The following is a 25,452-nucleotide window of genomic DNA, read 5'->3' on the forward strand; positions in this document are numbered from 1 at the left end:
TTGGGTTAATGCTGCCTTTAGCATTGTTACGGCAGGGGACACCAGAAAAGGCCTCACAGACTGCACCCATGATGGCAATGAAACCCTGATCTTCAAAAGCCTAACAAGCAAACACTCTATCCACTATTTTACCCCACTGCATCTCATCCAATAAATAGAAGACAAATCAGTAAATATTCAATAAATACCCCATACCAAACCATAATTCATAGCAGTCTTTGTTGATTCCAGGCTATTTTACACATTTACATGAAGTACGCAACTTAAAAGCTTAAATTATAATGACAGTGCCAATGAGGCACAATTGAAAAAAAACTTTATTTCGATCCCTGGTAACATGACTTATCCCATCAGGTACATATTTCCTGCTGGGTTGACAGCGGCATGTTTGAAAAAATTCACTTGCCTAAGTTGAGACTACATGTATCACATGTGTTTCATTGTGGGTCAGGATTAAAGTCCTAAACACTCTCAGGAGTCAAGCTGTCAAATACAGTCACTCATTTGAGGACTCTCCGCATCCAACTTTCCTTAACTTTAACTGATTTGCTACCTGAGCACTATGCATATTATGCCACCAAACATATAAAGAAGTATAAAGTGATTGGTATTTGTCGGCAATGATCCTTAAACTCAGGGTACCACAATGAACAATCAAGTCAGGGTACCACAATAAACAATCAACCAAACCAGAGACTGAAAATAAATACATCTGGCTGCCTCTGAGACAAGTGTAAGTTGTTAGAGATATGCTCTAACCTGGAATCACCAAAGGTAGATTTCACAGAAAGAACCATCATTTTTCATTATTTTGAGCCTAAAATCCATAGTAAAAATAGTGGGTCTATAGAGAGTCTACATTAACCCTAACCCTATCATAATGCCAATCTAAACCCTCAGCCGAAACCCAAACCCATTTAAATAATCATTAAAGATAGAATGTTCATTACAAGCAGGGGTTCAGAGCCAGATACAGCATTTTGAGAAAGGTGAGGTGCACATTTCACCTGTTTTCAATGCTCATTTAGTAAACTAAAGCGAGGTGGAGAGCAAGGGTGCGCTCCCCTGCACACACACTAGATTAATGTTTGACTTCCCATTGCTTCTTATTTGCCCCCCCCGCCCCCCAACCCCCGCCAGTGTATGTTGTACTTTTTTTTTAAAACTACTGTTAAGATTACCACATGCGATGGGTATAAATAGCTAGCGTGAAGGAAAATCAGCCAAACACATGGCATGGCTTGATCTTCATACACACTATGTGATACAGTCTATATATAGATGTGCCAAGATGTTTTTAACTGCAAGTTTGTTAAATTTACCAATAAAAGGCAACTTTATGCAAAACAAATATTTACCAATGGCAGTTGAAAATACTGGATCATCAAAATTATTATTATTGGTAAAAAACAAAACGGTAATAACTGGATAGGGAACACTGGTCGTACTGATTCCAAAAAGGCGTAGACGGTATACTAACTGCTTTTCAACCATACTCAGAATGTTTACTGTGTTGCTAAAATATGTCTTACTTGTTCACGAACTAAAATTTCATTGCATCTGTTTGTCTTGCTGTTTATGGCAACACTACGCAACACTTCAGTCTGTAATATGAGTCTTGACCAGACAATCCAGCAATGATATCACAAGACATGATGGGATATCACACCCACTGACCCAGGAACAATGTCAGCGAATCCGACTACCCGATCCCAAGTCACGTTTTACTACATACATGGGTTGCTGAAGATCAATTCGAACACTGGTTTTTATGGTATGTATCTCTTCACAACCGATTTTGTATGGTATCATCAATTTTACCATTTTCATACCAATGATCATTAATAATTCGTTCCATCAACAATACTTTCAACTTGGCCATATGTAAAAAATGTTGTGATTCTAATAACACCTATTCATTTATCAATGTGTAATTGTGTATTTAATCAAGCTTGCTTATGTAAACTTTCTTATGAAGGACTTATGTCCGTCTGTTCAAAAAACAATGGTAATATTGGTATGTGAAAGCTCTTTATATTCTTACCACTTCAAAAATATGGTCGACACCAGAATTCAAGTGTAGGTCCAGAACATTCCATTTACCGCAGACACACAAATGAATTTTGTTTAGGTCACATTAAAAAATATTCCAGTATTATCATAGAGGTCAGTAAGCAATGTGGTCTCACTGAAACAAATCATATAAAGACTGGTAACTGTATAGTGAACATACCTTTCTGGTTCAGCCATTGTTGGTAAAATTTGGAATCTGGAATATTAAAAGAATTCCAATGATAAATACACAATAACACTTGTAAAAGTATGTGTCCATGTGGCACCTGTTTTGCAACAATTGTTCATTGACATACACATATATACATGAAATGACAAAGACATGATAACAGCCAACTTCAATTTTGGACAAAAATCATTACAGGGGCTGTTAGCCCCACTAAAAATGTTAATGCAGATTTAGGCTGATCTCAAAAATTACCCAAACTGAGATGCAATTCCTGGAAATCCATGAATGCGTAAAAAGTTCTCATGACTGTTTTTTTTAAAAGCAAGACAAAGCAATATGTGTCCACCTGTATATCAGTCTGTCAATTCATCGAACTTGAACCAAACATCGTCGAGACAGACATTATTAACTCCAGTCAAGCAACTGAATTAAAAAACATGCAGCAAAAAAGACAGTGAGCCTGAGCAAAAGATCCAGTTCAGTATCTCTTACACAAGTAAAGAACTAAAGACTAATGTGAACTTGGGTTTCCACAGGAGAATTTACCCAAAAACAATCTGTCATATGAGCCAGTTGAATATGACAGAACAATTTTAACTGTCAAGAAAAGTGAAACTTACTAAAACTAGGTAAGAAATATATGATAGGAAAAAAATAATGGAATATTCATATGATGTTATCCAAACAAAAAATTACCATACTTTTGTAATATTTATTGATCATTAATCATTTTTGACCAATACTGCTAATTTGTTGTGATCTCCTGATTTTTAAAAGCAATTACTCCATATCCACCAGTTGTGCTAGTACGATGTCATTAATATGCTGCAATGAAAAGACCACACTACAAATACAAACATGAAAATATTTCGCAAAAACATGAAATAGTATACATCCATATGCATTAAGATAGATACGCGTATCGGAATTCTATTTATAGAAACACGTGGGTGCCGCTGCATCACCCCAATATCCACTTTGTTCGAACATAACTGGTAACCAGACGGTCTCAGACATTTCATCAATTCTGATAGGAAATGTGGGATGGTGTAAGTTTGGTTGGTAACAGACGATGTACGCCACTCCAACATGCCTCTCGTCTGTCTCACACACGACAACGTGCCTACAGCAGTGCAGCAGCGGTGTAGGTAATGGATGCTATGGACGCGAAAAGACACATGCTGACTAAGAAATCGTCGATCGTATCTACTAAAAAACTACAATAAATTAATTAAAATACACATAAACGACATATCGAGATTGTACTATTTACAAAACGCATTTTATTGCGACCTTCAGCGTAAGCACCGACCAAAATGGCTGCACATGAAAGCGCACAATTTTTTACCTCGAGACAAATTTTGATCGCAGAAGAAATTCCACATCAAAACGTAACTTATTCGAACAGATGTGATGGAGCTGTTACGACTTTGTCAATAATTTGTCATTGATCCAAATTTTACACCGCATAACCGTAATATATTACAATAATGTTTACTTACACTTCTCTGTGCAGAGCACGAGGAAAATATGGTGGAAAAAGATCGACGGAGGATGAGAGAGCAAATTTCATTGGCGAGCTCTATTTGGATCTTAACAATGAACCAATCGTGGATTGGTTTACTGGCGATGGAAAAGGTCTTGGCGGGTAATGCTCTTACTCGCGATTGGGTCACTTCAGCACTGTAACCATTCCTAGTGACTGTGTCATCATATGGACATTTATGTAACATTATGCAATAAAGCGGTTCATCAAATAAAATGACCCTGAATACTAGTTTAAGAACACAATGGTCTCTGTACCGGAGTACCGGGACGTTCCAGATAATGCTGACAAAGGCGTGACGTAAAGTGTGGGGTCCACAAATCTTCTCATAAAACAAGCACGTTTGTGAAAAAACTGGTTTATCTAAACCGATCACATTAAAAATAACAGCAAAATCGATTAAATATTCAAACCAATGAAATTTTATGAGAGAAACAGTCACCAACAAATTTTACGCCCTGTGACAGACTTCCTTGTAGATCATACTGTTCAGATTAAAAATTGATGGTTAACAAAATAAAATAAAATTGATATCAAATCAGCACCCACAACTGTACATACACTTCATCAAACAGAAGTGTAATATTTGTATATCCTTTCTGCATTACATTGCTATGATATTATTATTGCTTATAGTAATTATGTACAATTGTACACCCATTTATACCAACCACTGCAAATAGCGGAATTGATCGATGTTTTGCGGTGTCATTTTTTAAGAGACCAGTCCGTATAAGGCCAAGGTGTGAGAATAGTTCATTAACAATTAAAGGGGCAAAACGTTGTGCGTGACATTTGCAAGGAACATGACATTTCGAAGTCATTTGTGAGTAATATATTAATAACACGTTAAGTTGCAAATGCCATTCAAAGAGTTACTATAGCAACTATTGTTTAAGCACGTTGCACCATGGATTCGTAGAAGCGGCACGCAAGACATTTCAGCATACAGGTAAACACGTGAAATAATTTCCAAATGTTTCTAACCAATCGGAACTTCTATGCCTGAAAGCTACTATAGCCCACAGAATAATTCAACAGTCCGAAATTTGAATGTAGACATGTAGAAATTTGAATGTCTTTCATCATTAAACCGCTAGCATGATGAACATTTTCAACAGGTCATCATCTTGTATGATTTAGAAGTTGTTGTAACTTACCAAGTCACTAGTCAGTCGGGCTAGTGACTGTGGAGATTCAGTTTGACTGTCCTAAGTGGATTTTTACTTGCCACAGTCTAGCGGGCCGGTGGCTATTTCGCTCACTCGACCCAAACCGTTTCTGGACATATTCGACCAAATAATAATGAGTGTAACTAACGGTTATATCTCGAGAGAAAATTTCACAACTCCCTCCCATCATATACAAATTCTGTTTATATCACCGCACTGTATATTTCGATGCAACAGATATACAACAGGTTCACATAATCTCCCCAAGAACAGATCCATGTGTGGGCATCACTCAACTTAAGTTCAACAAAGATGTTTTATGGAGGCACGGGTGGTCGAGATGGTGTGTGGCGAACCGGCAGAGGGATAAACGGCAACCATTGCTGAAGCATGGTAACTGAACCAATTGCAGGATATGAAACTCTGAAGTTTTTTCTTCACTTCTGGACCTGATTAATATATTGAACCCGGTGGCGTGACTGGTTTTTTTCAACAGTCACGCCACCGGGTTCAATAGTTTTTAACAGTCACGCCACCGGGTTCAGTAGTTTAGGCAGGTCCCGAGGTGAGTTGCAGGGGAGTGCACTCCTAAATCCAACCAGGACTATATAACTTTTGCTTGTTTGTTTGTTGTTCAACGCCGCACTCGGCAATATTTCAGCTACATGGCATCGCTCTGCAAAGACTCGAGTCTGAATAATCCAGTTATTACCATCATGAGCACTGACCTCCCCAATAAGATACGATGGATGTTTCAAACAAGGGAGACCATCCGGTTCCGTCAGTCGCCACTTACGACAAAAATGAAATTCATGTGTTCCTGTGGAGAAAATATTAAACTGACCGGTAAAGTAGTGTACGAGGTTTTTTCGAGGCGTCATTGTCATTGACCCAAAGTACCTAGACACACGAACATAATACAATGGAGTTAAGAACATCCTTACTCAACCTGAGCTAAAAATCACACGCATACTACAGAAACACGTGGCGTCAGACATGTGCCAGTTCTCTGGGGGCCTCGAAGACCACTTTCCAAACACACAGAGGATAGGTACTGAGTTATACACAATAAATGTTCACTGCCATCACTTTAGTATCCTGGATGTCCACCCCTTGCATCAATACAGGCACGCAGCTTCCTCCTAGCCGAGGACGTCAGACGTCGAACAAGATCGAGTGGTATGCGACCATTCGTCCTGGAGGGTTTGTGCTAGTTATTATTTATTCTGTGGTGGGGTAGGCCATCGTTTCCAACGACGAACAACTCGGGTCCAACGCAGTCTGTGACGTGTTCAGGGGTCTTCACTTGTCCCCTGAAGGGCCTGTAGCCTCGAATACCTGCTGCCCGAAGACGTCCAGCCACCGGATATCGACTGACGCGGGTCGCCTCTGATGACGTTACCGTCAGGAAACGGTTTCCCAGGTGTCGTCACATGTCGGTCTTCTGCTGGCGTTGTTACTCGCAATCTCGCACTTCGTGGTCTGTCCTGTGCGTGTCCCATCCCCCTGTAACGTTGTAGCAGTCTAGAGACGGCGACACGGGTGCAGCCGAAGGTTCTTGCAACGTTGGCGTGTGTCGACCCCATCTGGAGCATACCTGAGGCCCTCTCACGCTCACCTGCTGATAGTCGTGGAATATCTGTGCTGCTTTTCTCCAAACTGCATTTGCAACCTGTCCGTACACTAACGTTTACACCTTTAAAGCGTGTGAAACTCAGACAGGTTCTGTCCCCTCTCCTGTCTGTAACGTTTGCGTTGGGCAGAGTTCCTGTGAACACAGTTTGACAGTTCCGTACACAGTGGAGAAACTTTCTAAATTCAACAGTTTCCACATGTCCGACTGCGACACGCAACACGATCTGACTCCTGTCAGTAACACACGCAGCATCGTCAGAAATGTGCTTCATGCGTGGATGTAGTTGTGTAATGACATTTCTGTAAATCATTTCATCACAGATGAGTGGGGTTATGAGGCAGGCTTGTTGGTAAAGTGTTCGCTTGTAACTTAAGACGACCCGGGTTCTATTCCATTCATGGATACAGTATGCGTAGGCGTCCCCCGCCATATTTCTGGCGTCCCCTGCCATATGGTGATGCCATACTATCCGGAGTCAAAAAAGAAACTTCACATTCTTTCTTCAGGGCACTATGAAAAAACAAGAGATGGTAAGATGGTTAAATTTTTATTATTTCATTGCTGAGATCTGTGTGATGTACGCGATACACTGACAGTGACAAAATCAGTTCCATTAGGCTAAACCGCCGTTCCAAAACATGGGTGTACAGAATGTAAAGGTTGTGCTAATTCTGAGGACCACGAAGTCTTCTCCCAAGTGCATCACAAACGTCCTCTATTGGATTAAGGTCAGGGGACCTCGATGGCCAGTCTATCGTGCATTTCAGCGTTTTGAAGAAAATTTCGTGTCGACATCGCGGTATGCGGCCAAGCATTATCATGCTGGAACTGTAGACCCTGTCCATGAGATGCCATGAAAGGAACGAGTTCAGTAATGAACACCTGGTCGCGGTAAGCAGCAGATGTGAGGTTTCCACGGATGACCAAAAGTCGGGAACGGTTGTTCCCACAGAAAGCACCCCACACCATGCAACTTCCGCCCCCGAATCTGTCGGCTTCCTGTACACAACATTCGGCATACCGTTCACAACATCGTCTCCATACTCTATGCCTGCCGTCCACGGCAAAGGGTAGACCTGGATTCACCGCTAAAGACGACACGATTCCAGTCTCTAGCTCTGGGTCATTCGGAGGTGACGTTGGGCCCACAGCAGACGCTGTCGTTGATGAAACGGCGTCAATTTTGGCCCACGACATGGACGTCGAGAATGGGGATTGGAAGCCCGCAACCGATTTCGAATGGTCTGTGAGTACAGGCGACCTCTAAACATCTCAGCCCTGGTTTGTGTAGCCGGCAGACGTAGGACGATTTGACGGTCTTCTGCTCGTGACGTTACACGTGGATGACCCGACTTTGGGCGATCAGAAGTGGTGCCAGTTTCTTGTGGACGATCTCGCATGACTGAATCACTACCAAACACATTTTCCATATGTATCAGATATACATGTACACTGAATGATTTTTGGAGTGAGTGAGTGAGGCTTATGCCTCATTTCCCGATAGCACATACTGGGGAGGACAAAAGAAATGAACTTAGACATTCTACCCAGACGAGATATCGTCCCTTCGGTGTAACAAGCGAACGCGCTCAGGTCAAGGCTACCTCAACCGGTGGAGGGACAAAAGCCCGACAGGACAGAAGCACCACAGACGAAAGCCTCCTTGGACTAAAGGCCCATAGCAAAAAAAAAAAAAAAAAAAAAAAAAAAAAAAAAAAAAAAAAAACATATGAGAGAGAAGCTCCACATTATGTTTTCAAAGCTGGCCTGAGTAGTCGGGCTTGAGGAGGAGGTTGGACCTGAGAATTTGGGGATAAATTAAGACAGTGTTGGGGTTACTTTTGTCAAGGATGGCCTTGAGGAGGAAGAATTAATTAATATTGTCAGTGTTAACATGGGCTTTTGTTCAAAGGAGCTTTTGTCTGTGGAGCTTCTGTCTTTTGCCGCTTTTTTCAGGCAATCAACGTCTAGACGTCCTTTCAGATTAATGTATTCGCATCTACGATTTTTGGGAGTGGAAAAATAGAGGTACTGACACATCCCAAGGGTTTGTGCGTTTACCTCTGTTTTAAAAGACCCAACCCTTTCAGTTGAATATTTCTCTGGGTATAGAAATAATAACCTAGGTATGCGTGAGGCTTTGAACGTCATTTTGATGTGATACACATAACTGCGAGAATTTGTTGATGTCAACTTTTATAGTTTTTAGGAACACGACGTTTCGGTGCATATTTTTGCATATGTTTTTACACTTGATGAAAGAGTAAGCATATACTCCGAAACGTCGTGTCTAAAAACAAATTAGAAGTTGACGTCCATAAATTCTCGCTTTTAGTTAGATCCTACTTTCTATGTTATTATGAAATGGAAGCTGAAAGTTGGGAAAGGACGAACATGCAAACACAATTACATAGCAGGGTTTGCCATTTCTGCACAGTAAAACTCTTAATATCAATATATAGTGGTATGCTTAATCATGTGGTAAATAGAGTTAAGTCCCTTTGATTTCCGATCCGTCACATGAATGCTTAAAGCAAAAACAAGATAATGTAAACACGGACAGCAGGAAGAAGATGACAGTCATCGCTGAATACCGACACTTTTGTCTTTTAATTGGAGTCTTTGGTTTATTTCAAGCTCGGCTTGAAGGTATGACATGCTCCCGGATTTCGGTGTAGGAAATTATCGTTTTCACAGTGTTACATTTGGGAGAAATTTTGAGTGGGTCCAAATTGATGAAAATAATGTTTCTGGACCCCCTCCAATGTTAAATAGATGGGCAGATGTGAAATAGAAGGGGTCCTCACTGAATTTGAGTCAAAACACTCCAAAACCCTCTCTTGAGCCAACACTGTTTTCAGATACATCACCAGACCAGTATCGTATTGATCAGTTCAGTTTGTATCAAACGACATACCGTTATCCGTAATTCTGCACTTTTTTAGACGCACGGGACTATACTTTTGAAAAATATTTCCGTGATTATGAAAGTAAACAGGTCATATGTGTTCTGATTCAGCCCTGCTACTACAAAATAACCGTAAATTCATAACAAAAGTAATGCGTTATCCGATGATCATGCGGAAGGCATTGACCATGAGAGTCTGATGCATGGTAAAGCTATCTTTTGTCAGCCTGTATAATACTCATGAAGGCAGTGTCGCAGCTGGTCTTTAGCAACTTATGTTTGTCATCTAGCTGGATTAGATAGCCATGCATACTTGCTTTCTTCTTTAATATATGTCATCATGTAACACGTATTTGATATTGTACTTTCTCAGTAATGGCTGTGGCTAGTACTTTTGTTGGGATGAATCCTATTTATCTGTCCTATCAGAGTCAGGTACCTAATCATCAGCACACAAGGTCAGCCTTCTGACCCACTCAATCGCTACAGCTTACACGGAATGGAATTCCAAGATCATGATGTCATTGGCTTGCTGATTCAGACTTGAAGTTTTTGAAACATGTGTCATATATGTAGCTCAGTGTGACATTAAAGAACCAACAAACCATGTTTGACACTGTCACTTTGCTTCCTGCTAGTAGATTTAGTCATCTATGTTGATCATACAAGTATTATCTTTTCATCCTGATCACAGAGAGACTGTGTGAACCTTACATCCATGCACACTTTAGCTTTTAACAGTAAATGAATTTTTGAAATGCTCCTGCTTTTGCACTTACACTGGTCATCATCGTTAGGTGGTCTTTTCTGTAATGGAATGCAGCTACTGTATACTGATCAGAAGAGAATCCTGCACTGTACAACCTGCACTGTCTGTTCTGTGAACTATTATTGCACTGTCAGATCATGACCTGTTTTCAAACACTTGTCTTCAAAATAAGTTTAAATGTTCAAGACCTGCGTTTCTTAGGGCTTTCTGCAAACATTATTCTGACATGTCATGATGTTAACATACTCATCATGTAAACCATAAAATAACTGAAATCTGTTAAAAAAACTCAAAGGCATTTACTCTGTTGATATATTATACCAGGTCTGTTTGTTAAAATACCATAGTAACACCTTCTTTTCATTTTTAGGAAAAGATGTCATCATCGAACCATGGAATGCTACAGTTGTCTCTCTCCCAGGCCAGAGTGAGGCCGTAGTCACAGTGGAGGATATTCCGTCAAACTACAGTTTTGTCCTCTTCCAAGCACACACTCAGTCTGAGAATGTATCGATTTCCTCAACACAAACATTTGAGGAAACTGTGACCATCACAGGCAGCCATCTTGGAATTGTGGTTTTCTTGAAAGTATCTGACAGCAGTGCCTCCATGTACTTAAGGTCAGATGTCAACACTTCTCTCAGGGTTCTTGTATCTGCTGACATTCACACTCCTGCTGGTGAGTTTATTGTGGTATTGTTTGTCATAGATGACCCTCCTCAAATATATAGATTATTCTGCCTGACCATTTTGACCCCAACCCGGAAATTGGCTCTGCTAGAAGGGGTCATAAAAACTAAGATACCGACCAACCGACCATTTTGTCATAACATTTTTACTTACCTCTCTCTCCCTCTCTCTCTCTTCCCTTCCTCCTCTCTCCTTCTCTCTCTCCCTCTCTCTAGGATTTAGGTAGGCAGATATGGGAGAGAAATATGTAGGGTTATTTGTTTCTGAACATTTGACTGGTTTGATTTGATATAATTCCCTTATACATTTTTCAGTGAACAAGAATGGAAACATAATGCTCCTTTTGTTTTACCTTTAATTGAGTTAAATTGTAAAAACACCCCAGGAACCATTCATATAGAACTAGATATACTGACGATGCAAAGACACCAATTATAAAACACAACGCAAAGCATATTACGTCAGTAGCCAGCTGTCAACTGTTACACATCTGCAGCATTCTGCTGTCACTGGGCATCTGTTTTGCATCTCCCACGCACTAGGCGCCTGTGACAAAAGTTAAAGTACAAGGATATACAGTGGACATCAGCAACATCCAAGGTCTCTCCCCCTCCCACAACCCTACCCTCTAAGTCATGAAACATAAAGTACAAAGAATGTACAGAGAACTTCAGAGACCTCCAAGGTCAAATTAGGACATGGAACTTTCTATGGATAAGAACGTTATGGTCTATAACTTAGGTCATTTCATTGTTTGTTCATCAGATAGTTGATGGGTAGTAGAGTGTGTAATGCCTTCTTTCAATCACATAATGCACATCTGTAAGAAATACGGATATGCATGTTGAAAAACATAATTGGTTACTTATACAGTGTTGTACTCTTGGGATTTAAGGCCTTGGAAATAAGGTTACCTCAATTAAAAAGATGTGTTTTCAAAATTCAGCCTGGAGCTGAAGGATTCTGTACTTGCCTATACATTTATTAGTCTTAATTTTTTACTTCTATTTTATTCTGTAGTGTCTGAAAGATTATTGTTCATACATAGAGGCACACAAGCAAATAAAACAAATTTTGTCTGTTGTTTTGTCTTCAGATCCAGTGCCAGGGGCTTGCAATGAAGTGTTCAAGCTTGAAAATGACCCCAACATTCACTTGAAGACCTTCAAGTACTCCACAAACTTCCAGTTCCAGTGGGGCAATCTCGGGTTTGGCAGGCAGGTTCCTCCAGGGATATGTGAGCAGCACCAGAAGCAGCTGTTGTATGATATTTACATCTTTTTCCTTCCTGAGATGGACCAGTCAGAAGACACGTTTCTCACCAGTGTCCGCAAGATGTTAAAAGCCAGTGATGTGGTGGACAATGGGATAAAGGTGAAGGTTTTGAAAATGTCTTTGGTTACATGGTCACATACATTAAAAAAATCAAACACTTTTAAAACAAATTATCACTTGTTTATTATATATAAGATGCACTGGTGCTTGTGAAAAAACTAATGGACAAAGTTAAAAGCGTATAATTGCAAGTCAAATGATGATTTGTTTCGGTAAGTGCATACTGAAAGGTATCAGAATCTGCAAAGTTGTGTTTTACGTTGCAAGTGACCTTTAGACATTGTGTGTCAAAGGGTGGAAAATACACTAAGACTTCAGCCTCTGTTGTAGAGCCCTAGTCCCAGAGTCAGCCATCCAAACACTAGCACAGTCATCATTCTAACCGACTGAGCCACCTCAGGCTCCACAAAAATGGAAGTCTGGTTGTCTGTGTGATATCTATGTGAATTCAAATTATGTTAGATGACGAAGAGCTTGTCTGGATTTACAAAGTCTTCAAATGAAAAATACTTACACAACTTCCTCAGTCAGCAATACAGTAAGCGTTAATGTTTAAAGGATCAATTCCTCATGACTTCTTTTAGCTTTTGTCTTTCCCCTTTGAGTTCAAGGCTGATATCCCATAATTCTCGGCTAGGTTGCCATCTCTGCTGCACGACCCGCAAGTGTAGTTGGTAGTATGAGTATAATGTGTATATCCCTATGTTTATCAATCAAGTTTTTTTGCAACTAGTCGATTGTTGATGTGAAACATTAACGTCGCTCTGGATCAGTGCCCCTTTAAACATCAACAGTCAGTATCAGTCGTATCAACCGCAATCATTGTTGGAGTCAATGGCTGGGGGTTTTTAACCCTTTTGTGAGATGCAATAGACGTGATAAACATTTGTAATCTCTACTTTGCATATTTATTCTGCTATCAGGTGATGACTACAAATGAGTTAACCAAAAGTGTAGGGTCAGTGTCATCGGGTGTGCGTCAGGTAGTAGTATTGACTATTGTTGTCACTTTAATCCTAGTCAGATGCAATAGACATGATAAACATTTATATTCTCTAATTTGCATATTGATTTTATCTTGCTATTCAGGTGATGACTATCAGTGAGTCAACCAAAAGTATAGGGTCAGTGTCATCGGAGGTGGGTCAGGGAGCAGTGTTGACCGTTGTTGTCACGGATACCAAGGCTGGAACGTCAGCTGTATACGTACCTGCTCACACCTATTCTTGTCTGTTTCAAGATGGAGCATGTTCCAGGAAGGGTAGGGGCTATCAATTGTTTTTCTCCCACAGAACTGTCATTACCGTCTGTAGTGTAGATAATGGATTTATTCTAAATTGTCCCATACAACTGAACGTATAGTCGAGAACCACATGTTGCAGATGTTTTGTCAGACAATGGCAGACCAAACAGAGCTGTTGTGTTGATTTATTTTTTATTTTGTATTGTGGAATTTGGCCCTAGATTTTGTTTTCATTGCAGACTTTTTTTAATAACTTAAGAGATCTTGACACTTTAGCACTGGGAATTAGAGAGCTCTCCTGCATTGATACAATAATTTATGTGATAATGTATGGGATCGGTTCTTAAGAATATTGGCACACATATCACATATCCTCATGTGTGTTTTTGAAACACTGATGTAAAATTTCTTAAGTGTGAAGCATTGTTTAAAAATCTCCGGTGCATTATGCTACTGACTTATAATAATACACTATACAGGACATGAAAAAGTGAAATTGAGATTTTTTTTTTGAATCGTACATAAGGCCAGACCAATTCTATTTCTTGTTTTACGGATCTCCCCTTTCAAGTCCTTATGTTTTTATTGGCCCAAAATGTAAACTTACAAGAAATGCTTTTTAAGACTACAAGCAATATAATTGGTGTTGCCTAAGCAGTATATTCAAACAACTTGTCTTTTCAGTTGATGCAGTAGATGGCGTAATAGCTGTCGTCAGTGTGATCTGCGGATTATTTCTCTGTTTTTTTGGTCATAGATATTTGAAAACAGGTATGTATTGTGAATTTGCAAAGAAACATGATATACATATATGTTTTCTTATCATTTGTACATAAAGATGGCAGGCTGTAGATGTGTTTTTATTATTATTGTGTTTATTGTTCAACACAGCACTCAGCAATACGTCAGCTATGTGACAAAAGTATGCACATCTAAACTAGACAGTCCTGTGCATGAGCATCAATCTAAGCAATTGGGATATGATGCCATGCTTCAAACCAGTCTGTGAACCTGACTGTCTGATGGCGATAGTCACCTCTTACCACAAGCATGGTTTGCTGGAGACAAACACGAACCCTGAGACGTGGGTTTCTTAAGATCAGTTCTGACCTGGATCTTTATGGGTCACCAAACTGAAAAACACCATAGCGTGATGATTCAGTAACTGTTAGTATGAAATGAAATGAAGAATGTGCTTGTTCCATTGTGAATGGCAAATACTATTAGAGTGACAACTTATCTGAGCAGTAAGCTCCATTCAACCTGTAGTATTTCTTATCAGTTGTTGAAGACAATATGTTTTTATGTTTAATTGGTTGTGTAATGTTTGTAAAATGTATCTTTGCATTACTTTCACATATCCTTATAGTATGATCCAGTTTGGTAGCATAGTGGTTCAAGCATTCACTTGTCATACCAAACACCTGGATTGGACTCAGGGGTACAGGGTGTAAGCCCATTTCTGGTATGCCCTACCTTGATATTGTTAGAATATGACTAATATATAACAACATAAGAATAGTGGTATCAAACCATACTCATTTACTCTTCATGATGTCCTTGCTCACTGTAAGAGATAGCTAAATGCTTAGGCACCTGTCTATGATAGATTTGTTAACATGACCTACACATGTACAGTGGAATCAGTCTATTATGGACATGAATGGACATTGGACATTTTTATCTGGATTTTTAAGAAGCCTGGATCGCAAAACTTATGTCCGTTACTGTTCTGTAGTTACTTCCCCTTGTTATGAACAACCAACAACTTGAACAATTCTGGGGGTTTTTTTTATTTGCACATATGCTTATTTATGAGTTCATTTTTAATTTCATCAAAAAAAGTCTGTCAACGCTGTCTGCTTCTGCCTCTGTAGATTACCTCGAAGCACAATGTTTTCTGTGATGTCCTCCAAATTTAGAATATGAAGGAGGATATCTGAACCACTGCTTTGGTTCCGGCCAAAGGCATATTACTGTGTACACGGGAAAAGCATTCATAGAGGAGAGAAATGATCTTGTCAAACTTTCCAGTGATGTGCCGCTTGCTATTTTCATTTAGGTTCTTCTTGAAAAGCTCGCGGTAATGGTCTTTTCGCTTCAAAATATCTGATACACCCTGTTTCCTTATCTTGTACCGGTATTTCTCAGCAAGATCTTTCTGTTTTGAACTCGATGACTCATCAAGAAGTTTCACTTTGTCACAAATCAGTCCGCCTTCGTTTCGCTGGTCGGTCCGCGAATGTGAAATAAGCAACTAACCTGTCATTTATAAATAATGCAAACTGATGCTGAGTTAACTTACACTAATTAACATGTGTTAATTACCCATTTCCGGATTTGACAGCATTATTGTCATAGCAAGTTGATTTTTCGGGACTGCTATTTTAGTCCGTAATTGATAGAGTCCGCAATATATAGCAAGCATTAATGATAAATTTAGAACAATATTGCCAGGACTGAGAGAGGAGTGCTTATTTTGGAGAAAACCGCGTTGCACAGAGTCAGGATTTGACGGATTCCACTGTATATATATTAAGAAAGGTGTGTCAGTAAATTGAAACCAAATGGCAGCCCAGCCCTGCTCGACTTGCCTTGTTTTCAGTTTTGGTTTCACAATTGCTTTCATTGCTTTGACCTTTGAATTAACGATACATTTATGTTTGTATCACTAACCTGGTCATTTTATTCCCATTTAAATCTTTCAATGATTTTGCCATCCATTCTCAGATGCAGTTAGGACATATCAGGCTACAGACTCACACCGAATAGTAGCAACTGAAACAGTAGTCAGGGGCTCCTGTTATGAAGCAACCTTTACTATGAAGCTGAACTGAACAGTTAACTGAGTTAACAGTTAAGCCTTACTGTTCAGTTCAGCTCAACCTGATGAGTGGGCTAGGATAAGCCCTGAAACGTCGTGAAAATAAACTCAAGAAGTTGATATCCATAAAATTTGTCCTGTATTACTACGCCAACTTCTAAATGCCTTTGAAGAATCAAGTCTTTACTTAGGTTAACCTTAACTCCCATTCTTGAACACTGCACAAAGGTTACCTTAGTGACTTACAATCACATTAATGCTTTTCAGAAGGATGCCCTGGTTTGTTTGTGTGTCAATGCACCCTGAAGACAACATGTTGCTTCCTAATCAACCTTTGTTTAGTCTGACCACTGTGGTAGTAGCCAAGTGGTTGAAGCATTCACTCGTCACTCCTAAGATCTGGGTTCGATTCAACTCATGGATACAATGTGTAAAGCCCATTTCTGGTGTCCCCAGCTGTGATATTGCTGCAATATTGCTAAAAGTGGCGTAAACCTCAAGTCACTCACTTTCTCTGAAAGTATTCCAGTTAAATCAGCTCAATGTGTGCGAGAAAAGTGCAGAGTGATTTGGATTGCCTTCATATATCACTTTGGTGAAATGTGCATTTGTATGCTGCATAAAAAACTAAGAAGTCCCTCAGGATTTAAATTCAGAAATGCGATGTGCTGTGTGCCCAAGGAACTCAACTCTGCTCAGGACAGTTCCACACCTGAGAGGGCTAAATCTTCTTTTCTCCTCATCTAGCACAATTATATCTGGAAAATCAGCAAACAAACATAATTCTTCTTTCTCTTGCAGAATTTTTTATATTTGGATTCCTGGCCTTTGTATTGATGTCGTACATCACAATCACAAAACTGTCAGAACTGAACTCGGAAGGTATGTATGGAACCTAGGCTTCAGATAATGCAAGTGTGTGTATGAGACTCCAGTTTTATGATGCACTCAGCAATATTCCAGCTATATGGCAGCAGTCTGTAAATAATTGAGTCTGAACCAGACAATCCAGTGATCCACAGTACGAGCATCAAAGTACATAATTAGGATACGATGACATGTATGAATGAAATCAGAGAGCCTGACCATTCGATCTCATTAGTGGTCTCTTATGACAAGCATGGGCTGCTAAAGATCGATTCTCACCAGGGTTTTCTCTGGTCCAGATAATGGGACTACATGGAGGAACTAGCAATTTAGCGACTAGTCATTAGTTGGTTCGTTAGTTGTTTTAACACCACACTCAGTAGTGTCCCAGCTATATGGCAGTGGTCTTAAATAATCGAGTTTGGACCAGACAGTCCAGTGATCAACAACATAATCATTGTTCTACACAACTGGGATATGGTGGCATGTATCAACCAAGTCAGCAAGCCTGACCACCTGATACTGTTAGTGGCTTCTTATGACAAGCATGTGTTACTGAAGACCAATTCTAACCTAAATATTCATGAGTGACTGGTCATATAGGTGATAACAGGCTGGGAAAATTAAATGGTATGTGGTGAATTTTGACAAAATTACTCAGTGAAGGGGGTCACCACAACTGTGGGGTGACTGGATATGAGACAGAGCTCTATTTCTTTCAAACATATTGATAAATGGATGATTACAATGATAGTAGTGTATCAGTTTTCTTCTGCTGGCGGTGGTGGTAGTGATGATGATGATGGTGGTGGTGATGATGATGATGATGATGGTGATTATGGTGGTGATGATGATGTTGACGATGATGGTGGTGGTGATGATGATTTTGATGGCGATGATGGTTGTGGTGATGATGGTGACGATGATGATGATGATGACGATGACGGTGGTGGTGATGATGATTTTGATGGCGATGGTGGTGGTGGTGATGATGATGATGACGATGATGATGATGATGATGATGATGGTGGTGGTGACAATGGTGACGACGATGATGATGATGATGGTGGTGGTGACGACGACGACGATGATGATGATGATGACGACGACAATGATGATTTGCATATGAGGATGCTAAATACCTCTGTTGTTGTTGCAGCTGCTGTTGGTGTCAGTGTAGTTGTGGGTTTAGTGGGCGGGGCATTGTTCCTGATATTCTGGTACTTCTGTGGTCTCCCAGTGGTATCTGTTCTACTAGTCGGCCTCACCGCGGGCTACCTTTTCTCCAGCCTCTTGTTCTTCACTCCATTTGGTAAGTATACCAAAAGTGATTAGAATTCATGGATAGGCCATCATGTTATGAGGAATTATGGTGTTGGTTTTGTAGCTTTGTATTTTCCATACTCCAAATCATATTTAAGGCCAGGAGCGCCTTTTACGGAGCAGCCTTTACTAAGGTTTACCTTAAGTCCCCTCTTTAGCATTGCACTAAGGTTACCTTAGTGACTTATGACCACCTCAGTGCTTCATGAAAGGAGGCCCAGAACAATTTGTCTCTAGATATTTGGGATCTTCTGTGAAAGACAAAGCTCAAAATGATTTTGCTTATGTCGTTTTTATACCAACACCAACAAGTGCCTGATTTATCAGTGCAAGAGATGTAACTCATGAGTGCACACATGAGTATAATGCAACCAGTTTGGCCTAAAAGTCCATAACATATAAACATTTCAGAAGTTATGGTGTCTCAGATTGTGTACCGTAGTTCTACAGGGTGTTTTTCACAATGAGTAGAAACAAAATTTAGAACATGTATCCATGTCTTTCCTGAGTTGATCATGTCAAAGACAGTGATGTTGAACGGTTTAGATTCCAATTCAACATTCGACTGATTTCAGGCAACCTATCCTACTGGCACACCACTGTGACCTATGGCCTGACCTTCCCTTGTGCCGTTCTCATTGGACCAGTGTTCCTGCTGTGCTTCACCAAAACTGTACGTGTTGCTTCAGCTAGGACATGTAATGTGAGGGTATATAGTCAATGCCGTCTGTCAGTCTGTAATCATTTTGTTTTCGGAGCATAACTCAAAAACTGTTCAATATTTTCAATATAACAATAATTGGCATATATATCAAACAGATCCTAAAGTGGGGACATTTGCCACTTACAAATTTTTGGCATTTATATTTTTTTCATGATTTCCATGTAAATGATTTGAACAGTCTTATCAAAATCAATCTGAACTTTAACTAACTGTTAGATGATTTGTTCTTTCAAATACATGGGGTCCAGGGGGATTTGTCATCTTCTGATGACTGTATTGCAGTGCTCAGACCCTCTTAAAGTCATGGCTGGATTAGTTATAATGTTTATTAACATATTGACATAATGCATGCCTTCAGTGCTTAAAAATGGACAAAAGGGGGGTACTTGTTGCAAGCAAAGGAGTTAATTTTGCAAATCATGATGCTGGGAGAAATATCTCCCCTGATAGACTTGAAGCTGGTGAATCACAAGCATCAGGTACAAGGCCATGCAGTGTTACGACAATGTCATTCTCATTTGTTCTCAAGACAAGGGTATCTACTCTCGAAAGTGTTCCACCTGAGAAAAATCCTAACTAGTTAGGACAGGCATTAGGACATCCTACCATAAGCATAAGACCCATTCTCAAAACAATCCTATCCCTGTCCTAACTTGAGCTACTGATCCTAGCTAGGATAGCAGGCTCTTTAGCAGGTGAGCTAAAAAAACCTTCAGTAAGTTGGGGATTCCCCTAAATATTATCCATGATTTATTATTCTTCAGCTTAACATCCTGTCGTGCACATTTGTGGGCTCATACCTGTGTGTTTTGTGTGTGGATGTGTTCATCTGGAGCAGCCTCAAGTATGTCATCCTGAACTCGGTGAACCACCAGACTCTCCCCAACTATCTCAACATCACCAACATCTTCCCCTTCAACACCAATGGTACGGATTCAGACGTGTTTCATATTTAAATGGGAGACTTCTTGGGATTGCATTGTACAATTTTCCTCACTATTAAAACAGATTAGGATTATCTCCCTTTCGTTATGACCAAATTGGTTCTGAATCAATGTACAAAGATTGTGAGTGAATGAGTGAAGTTGGTTTAGTATGACTATCAACAGCATTCCTGTTTTTTTGTTTGTTTGTTTTTAATGGATCAATCTAGGTAACCTTAGGCTCTGTATTATTTGTTACACTACTATTCTGAGTCTAACAAACCCAAGTAGAAGGTTGCATCAGCTAACCTTTTCAGCTAACCAGTTAGAACACAGCTTACCAAATCGCAAAAGCTGACATTCGCTCATACCTTATGACATTTTACCACGGAAAAGTTTGTACCCTAAAGATTACGAAGTCTATTATCTGTACGACCATTTCCAAGTGATGCATATGGAGGACGCCACAATAGTGAGTAAACCGTTGCTGAAAATAGTGATTTTTCAATATTCATGCATGTCAGCTTTCGGAAATATCAGCCAATGGTAACCATGTTATCAGAAAGCCATAAGCGTATATACTGCATGCAAGTCAAATATCTTTACTTTATGCAGATTTTTGTTTGTTGAGACATCAGTGTCAGCGACTGGGGAATTTTGTCCCGCCGAACCCAAACAGTAGCTATTGACTGGTTGCATCTGTTTGGCTGTCTTGCATTTGATTGAATGGTCATAGGTCGTTGAAAGGTTAGCTGATGTGACCTTCTACTAGGGTTTGTTGGACTCAGTGTAGCAGTGTAATGAATAATACTGAGACTAAGTTTGCTTAGACAGATTATGGTGTGTTCATGAAGTCCGCAACCAGGGATATGGTGCTGCAAAACCTTGAAACATGAAAGCCGGTCAAACTGGGATTTTCTTATTAAAAAATTAAGCCTATATCATTCCCAACTTATGAACTTGCGTTTTGTATTTTGCAGTGAGTCCTCTTTTCAGCACCATCTTATTTGACTGATATTGCATGTTAACGTTTGATTTCATTGCTGTTTTTCATTTAATTTTTTGTTGTTGTTATGTTGTGTTAAAGTATGAGAAAAGCCATTGTTGAAGTGCACAACATTTGTGACAGCATGTGTGGTTGTTTTACCTTAAACTAAAAACAAACAGTTTTATTCTGTGTTTGATCTGCATTTTTTGTACAAAGTTTATTCTCAGGCATCTGAACGAAAGGATTATTCAAAAGATCCTGTTAAGATTCCTGAAAGGATTATTCAAAAGATCCTCTCAATGATAGCAGTACTCTTGACATCTTGAAATAACCCACCATGTTTTCATCAGATGTCATCTGTATTTCCAGAGGTGATTCTGTCGGTGGTGTGGGCAGGGCTCTTTATCGCAGGAACGGTCTTCCAATTTTATCGAGAAAGGAAAAAACCTCCTTTCCCACCTTGCCCTGCTCATGTGAAAAAAGCAAAACGACTAGAAAGGCCTCTGTCACATACACATGAGGAGGAACGACGACCCCTCTTGAATGAAAGGTCAAGGTCGGATTACGCACAAGGTCATGGTCGGACCATTGACAATCATCAGAAACCTGCTGAGTCAACTCATGTCAACCAGCCAGCTTGAGAATATTTATGTTTCCTAGCTGATTTATATTTTTGCATTTGTTGTTTTGTGGAAAGAATAAATGGATATCCAATTGACTGCAATATCCCAGGCAGTGCTGAAAAAAGTTCATGTTTCTTCACATTGTTACACTTAATGTACTTATCATCATTATTGAAGGGTCACATAGATAGTTCATATTTGACATCCAGCATACACAGGTGACACTCTGATAATATGATATCCATGAACGTCCAGGTTAGAACTGGCCTTCAGTAACCCAGTCTTGTTGTAAGAGGCGACAAATGGGATCAGGTGGTCAGACTCACTGACTTAGTTGGCACTTCATCGGTACCCCATTGCACTTATCGATGCTCATGCTGTTGATTGTCTGGCCCACGCTTGATTATTTACAGACTGCCATCATATAGTTTGTATATTGCTGAGTAATCTGAATTGGTATTTTACAGCGTGATCGTGTCAGTAAACATAATTCAGATACAAATGGAGACATTTCTTGATGGTTTGATAAAATGTGATATATTGCTTACAATGAAAATATTCTTGGAAGCCAGCGGAATAACTTTTTATGTGCAGTTCAGATATTTCTGTATTTCATCCAGAAAGATTAGAAGACCTATATTTTAGAGAAAATTTATAATACAATGTAGTAACTGAAGTATATTTGCATAAATGCTTTATTTGTAGAAGTATTTGTGAATGTTATGAGCCCTGTACTTAGCAATGCTGATTTGTGCAGATCCTTTTGTTAAAGCTGTCAAGAGTTATCTCCCTTCAGGTGTAAATATTTTTTTACAAAGAAGGAAGTTTATTTGTTAAAATATTGCCCTAGGTTATATAGAGGATAAATTGTTGTCTTTATCAAGCACCAATAATATTTCTTTGTATGTTATGTTAATGCTGCATCCCATTATAATTATGTACCTGCAATACAAATGCATATGTTTGATGAATGAACGTGACCCATGAAGATCCAGGTGAGAAGTGGTCTTCAGCTACCAGTGCAAGTCTTCTTCCTGTGAATATCCAGGTTAGAATTGGTCCTCAGCAACGTGTGCTTGTATTACCTCATGAATATCCAGGTTAGAAATAATCCACAGCAACCTGTGCTGGTATTAGCTCATGAAGATCCAGGTAAGAATCGGTTTCAGTAACTTGTGCTGCCATTATTCCTTTGAAGATCCACGTTAGAACTAGTCTTTTGCAATGTGTGCTAGTCTTCTTCTAGTGATGATCCAGGTTAGAATTGGTTTTTACCAACTACTGATAGTGTTCTTTCTGTAAATATCAACGTTAGCATTAGTCTTCAGCAATATGTATTTGTGTTCTAGTCTTCAGCAACCTGTGCTTGTTTTACCTCATGAAGATCCAGGTTAGAATTGGTCTTCAGCAACTAGTGCAAGTCTTCTTCCTGTGAATATCCAGGTTAGAAGTAATCGACAGCAACCTGTGCTTGTATTACCTCATGAAGATCCAGGTGAAAATTGGTCTTCAGCAACCAGTGCAAATCTTCTTCCTGTGAATATCCAGGTTAGAAGTAATTGACAGCAACCTGTGCTTGTATTACGTAATGAAGAACCAGGTTTGAATTGGTCTTCAGCAACCAGAGCAAATCTTCTTCCTGTGAATATCCAGGTTAGAAGTAATTGACAGCAACCTGTGCTTGTATTACCAATGAAGAACCAGGTTAGAATTGGTCTTCAGCAACTATTGCAAATCTTTTTCCTGTGAGGATCCAGTTATCCTAATCAACCCACTTTCTTGTAAGAGCTGATTTACAACATTTTCTGGCCAGACTCCCCCACTACAGGTCAGTACAATTTTATGTTATCTAATTACATTCCTGAAATACTCTCCAGACAAATTCACTATGGTCACATGAAAAAGTCAGCTGTTCTTAACTTCCTTAGAGCAATATATATTTGATTAACATGACATGTTAGTTTCTGTATATAGATAATGTGTTTTTTTTTTCTTTCTTGTATTTATGTATAAAATTATGTTTTATGCATATCCTGACTCATAATAATTGCTTAACTCCCCTGGAGAAAGGGGAGATAAGCAATAGGTATGAGTCAGGATAAGGAGAAATCTGTATTTTATGAATGCATGGCTGTACAAAATTCTAAAAAAAATCATTGACATGTGCAATTATACTTCCCCCCTCAAACCTTCTCATATAATATCTAATGTGTTTGTTTTTCACATGAATGCATGGCTTTTACTAGAGAAATGTAAATAAAAGATAATCTTTTACGTGATCAATGTCTTGTTTTTTTATGATCACTATTATATGTCACCTTATGTCTGGACTATACATTCCAGTGATTGATATGAACAAGGATCAGTCACCAGTCACTGAGGTTTACCAATACTTCAGGTGACTTTGCAAGATGGAACTGGCATACAGGTAGTTAGTAAATTATATTTCAATATTCAGAATAGGCAGATCATGATTTTGGAGTGAGTGTGTGAGTATGGTTTTATGCTGCTTTCATCAATGTGAGTGTGGTTTTACACTGCTTTCATCAATGTGAGTGTGGTTTTATGCCGATTTTATTATTATTCCAGCAATATCATGGTGGTGGACAACAGAAATAGATTAAAACATTATAACCAGATTTGGAATTGAACTCAGGTCTTCAGCGTAATGAGCAAACACTTTAACCATTAGACTACCCCACCAAAGTGCATGTAACTATGTAAAGATGTGAACATAGAATGTCCACCAGAAATATTGGAAGAAGTCCATGTGTGATTCAGACATCAATTCCCCCATAGAATGGTATCCTGTTTAAAAAACATTTATATGTTAGTCGATGCCTACAGTCAGGCAATGTGTACAATGACTGAAACATCCAATCATTGTGTACATTGTCTAAAATAACCAGGCATTGTGTACATTGTCTAAAATAGCCAGGCCCCGATTTCTCGGAACAAACTTAAGTCTGAGTTTTGTGTTAAGTCTGAGATTTTTCTCAAATTTGAGAAAACGCTTTTCACAGAAAGAACTGAAATCGGCACAAAACTCAAATTATAGGAAACAATTGAGTTTCGTGGATGGATTACTTAAGGTTTTATTTCGGGTTTATATATTTTTAAAAATGCAGTTGAGTTAAAAATTCATCTGTTTCAAATTGTGAAACTCAGTTTGAGATTTTTTCGAGAAATCGGAGTCAGTTATTGTGTACATGGTTTAAAATTTCCAGGCATTGTGAATGTCTAAAATTTTCAGGCATTGTGAATGTTGTCTAAAATTTCCAGGCATTGTGAATGTTGTCTAAAATTTCCAGGCATTGTGAATGTTGTCTAAAATTTCCAGGCATTGTGAATGTTGTCTAAAATTTCCAGGCATTGTGAATGTTGTCTAAGATTTCCAGGCATTGTGAATGTTGTCTAAAATTTCCAGGCATTGTGTGCATTGCTTGATTAATTAACCCATGTATTGTACAGACTGACCAGTTGTTAAACAGGGATTATGGTCAAGACAATAATCATACTACCCATGACATGGGTTAGTCCCACCTGTCCGGTTTGTTTGATATGCAGACATATAATCCCGTACGGGAGATTACCACTTGTCTTTGACGTGCCGACTATAGCCTGTACTGGTAAGTCGAA

General features: G+C 39.2%; 2 protein-coding genes across 6 annotated transcripts in view; one reads left to right on the forward strand and one right to left on the reverse strand.

The window, feature by feature from the left end:
* LOC137262126 (nucleosome assembly protein 1-like 1-A) overlaps nucleotides 1-3,846 on the reverse strand; it is a 37,787-nt gene extending 33,941 nt beyond the window's left edge. For 2 of the 5 annotated variants that reach the window (XM_067799902.1, XM_067799905.1), the window contains exons 1-2: nucleotides 3,745-3,815; nucleotides 2,234-2,269 (exon numbers count right to left, since the gene is read on the reverse strand). In XM_067799902.1, the coding sequence (XP_067656003.1) occupies nucleotides 2,234-2,269; nucleotides 3,745-3,815 (107 nt within the window). Of the gene's footprint in view, nucleotides 1-2,233; nucleotides 2,270-3,744 lie in introns of all 5 variants that reach the window. The other 3 variants (XM_067799903.1, XM_067799904.1, XM_067799906.1) reach the window with 3 other exon arrangements.
* Nucleotides 3,847-9,079: 5,233 nt separating this feature from the next.
* LOC137261659 (transmembrane 7 superfamily member 3-like) lies at nucleotides 9,080-24,092 on the forward strand. Its single transcript, XM_067799436.1, has 10 exons — nucleotides 9,080-9,245; nucleotides 10,644-10,952; nucleotides 12,060-12,337; nucleotides 13,388-13,559; nucleotides 14,226-14,312; nucleotides 17,167-17,247; nucleotides 18,392-18,544; nucleotides 19,131-19,228; nucleotides 20,044-20,206; nucleotides 21,560-24,092. Exons 1-10 carry the CDS (start codon nucleotides 9,170-9,172, stop codon nucleotides 21,829-21,831), a joined length of 1,689 nt encoding a protein of 562 aa, XP_067655537.1. The 5' UTR covers nucleotides 9,080-9,169; the 3' UTR covers nucleotides 21,832-24,092.
* Nucleotides 24,093-25,452: the final 1,360 nt, after the last annotated feature.

This window comes from Haliotis asinina, chromosome 14 (genome assembly GCF_037392515.1).
Source record: "Haliotis asinina isolate JCU_RB_2024 chromosome 14, JCU_Hal_asi_v2, whole genome shotgun sequence".
Lineage (NCBI taxonomy): Eukaryota > Metazoa > Mollusca > Gastropoda > Lepetellida > Haliotidae > Haliotis > Haliotis asinina.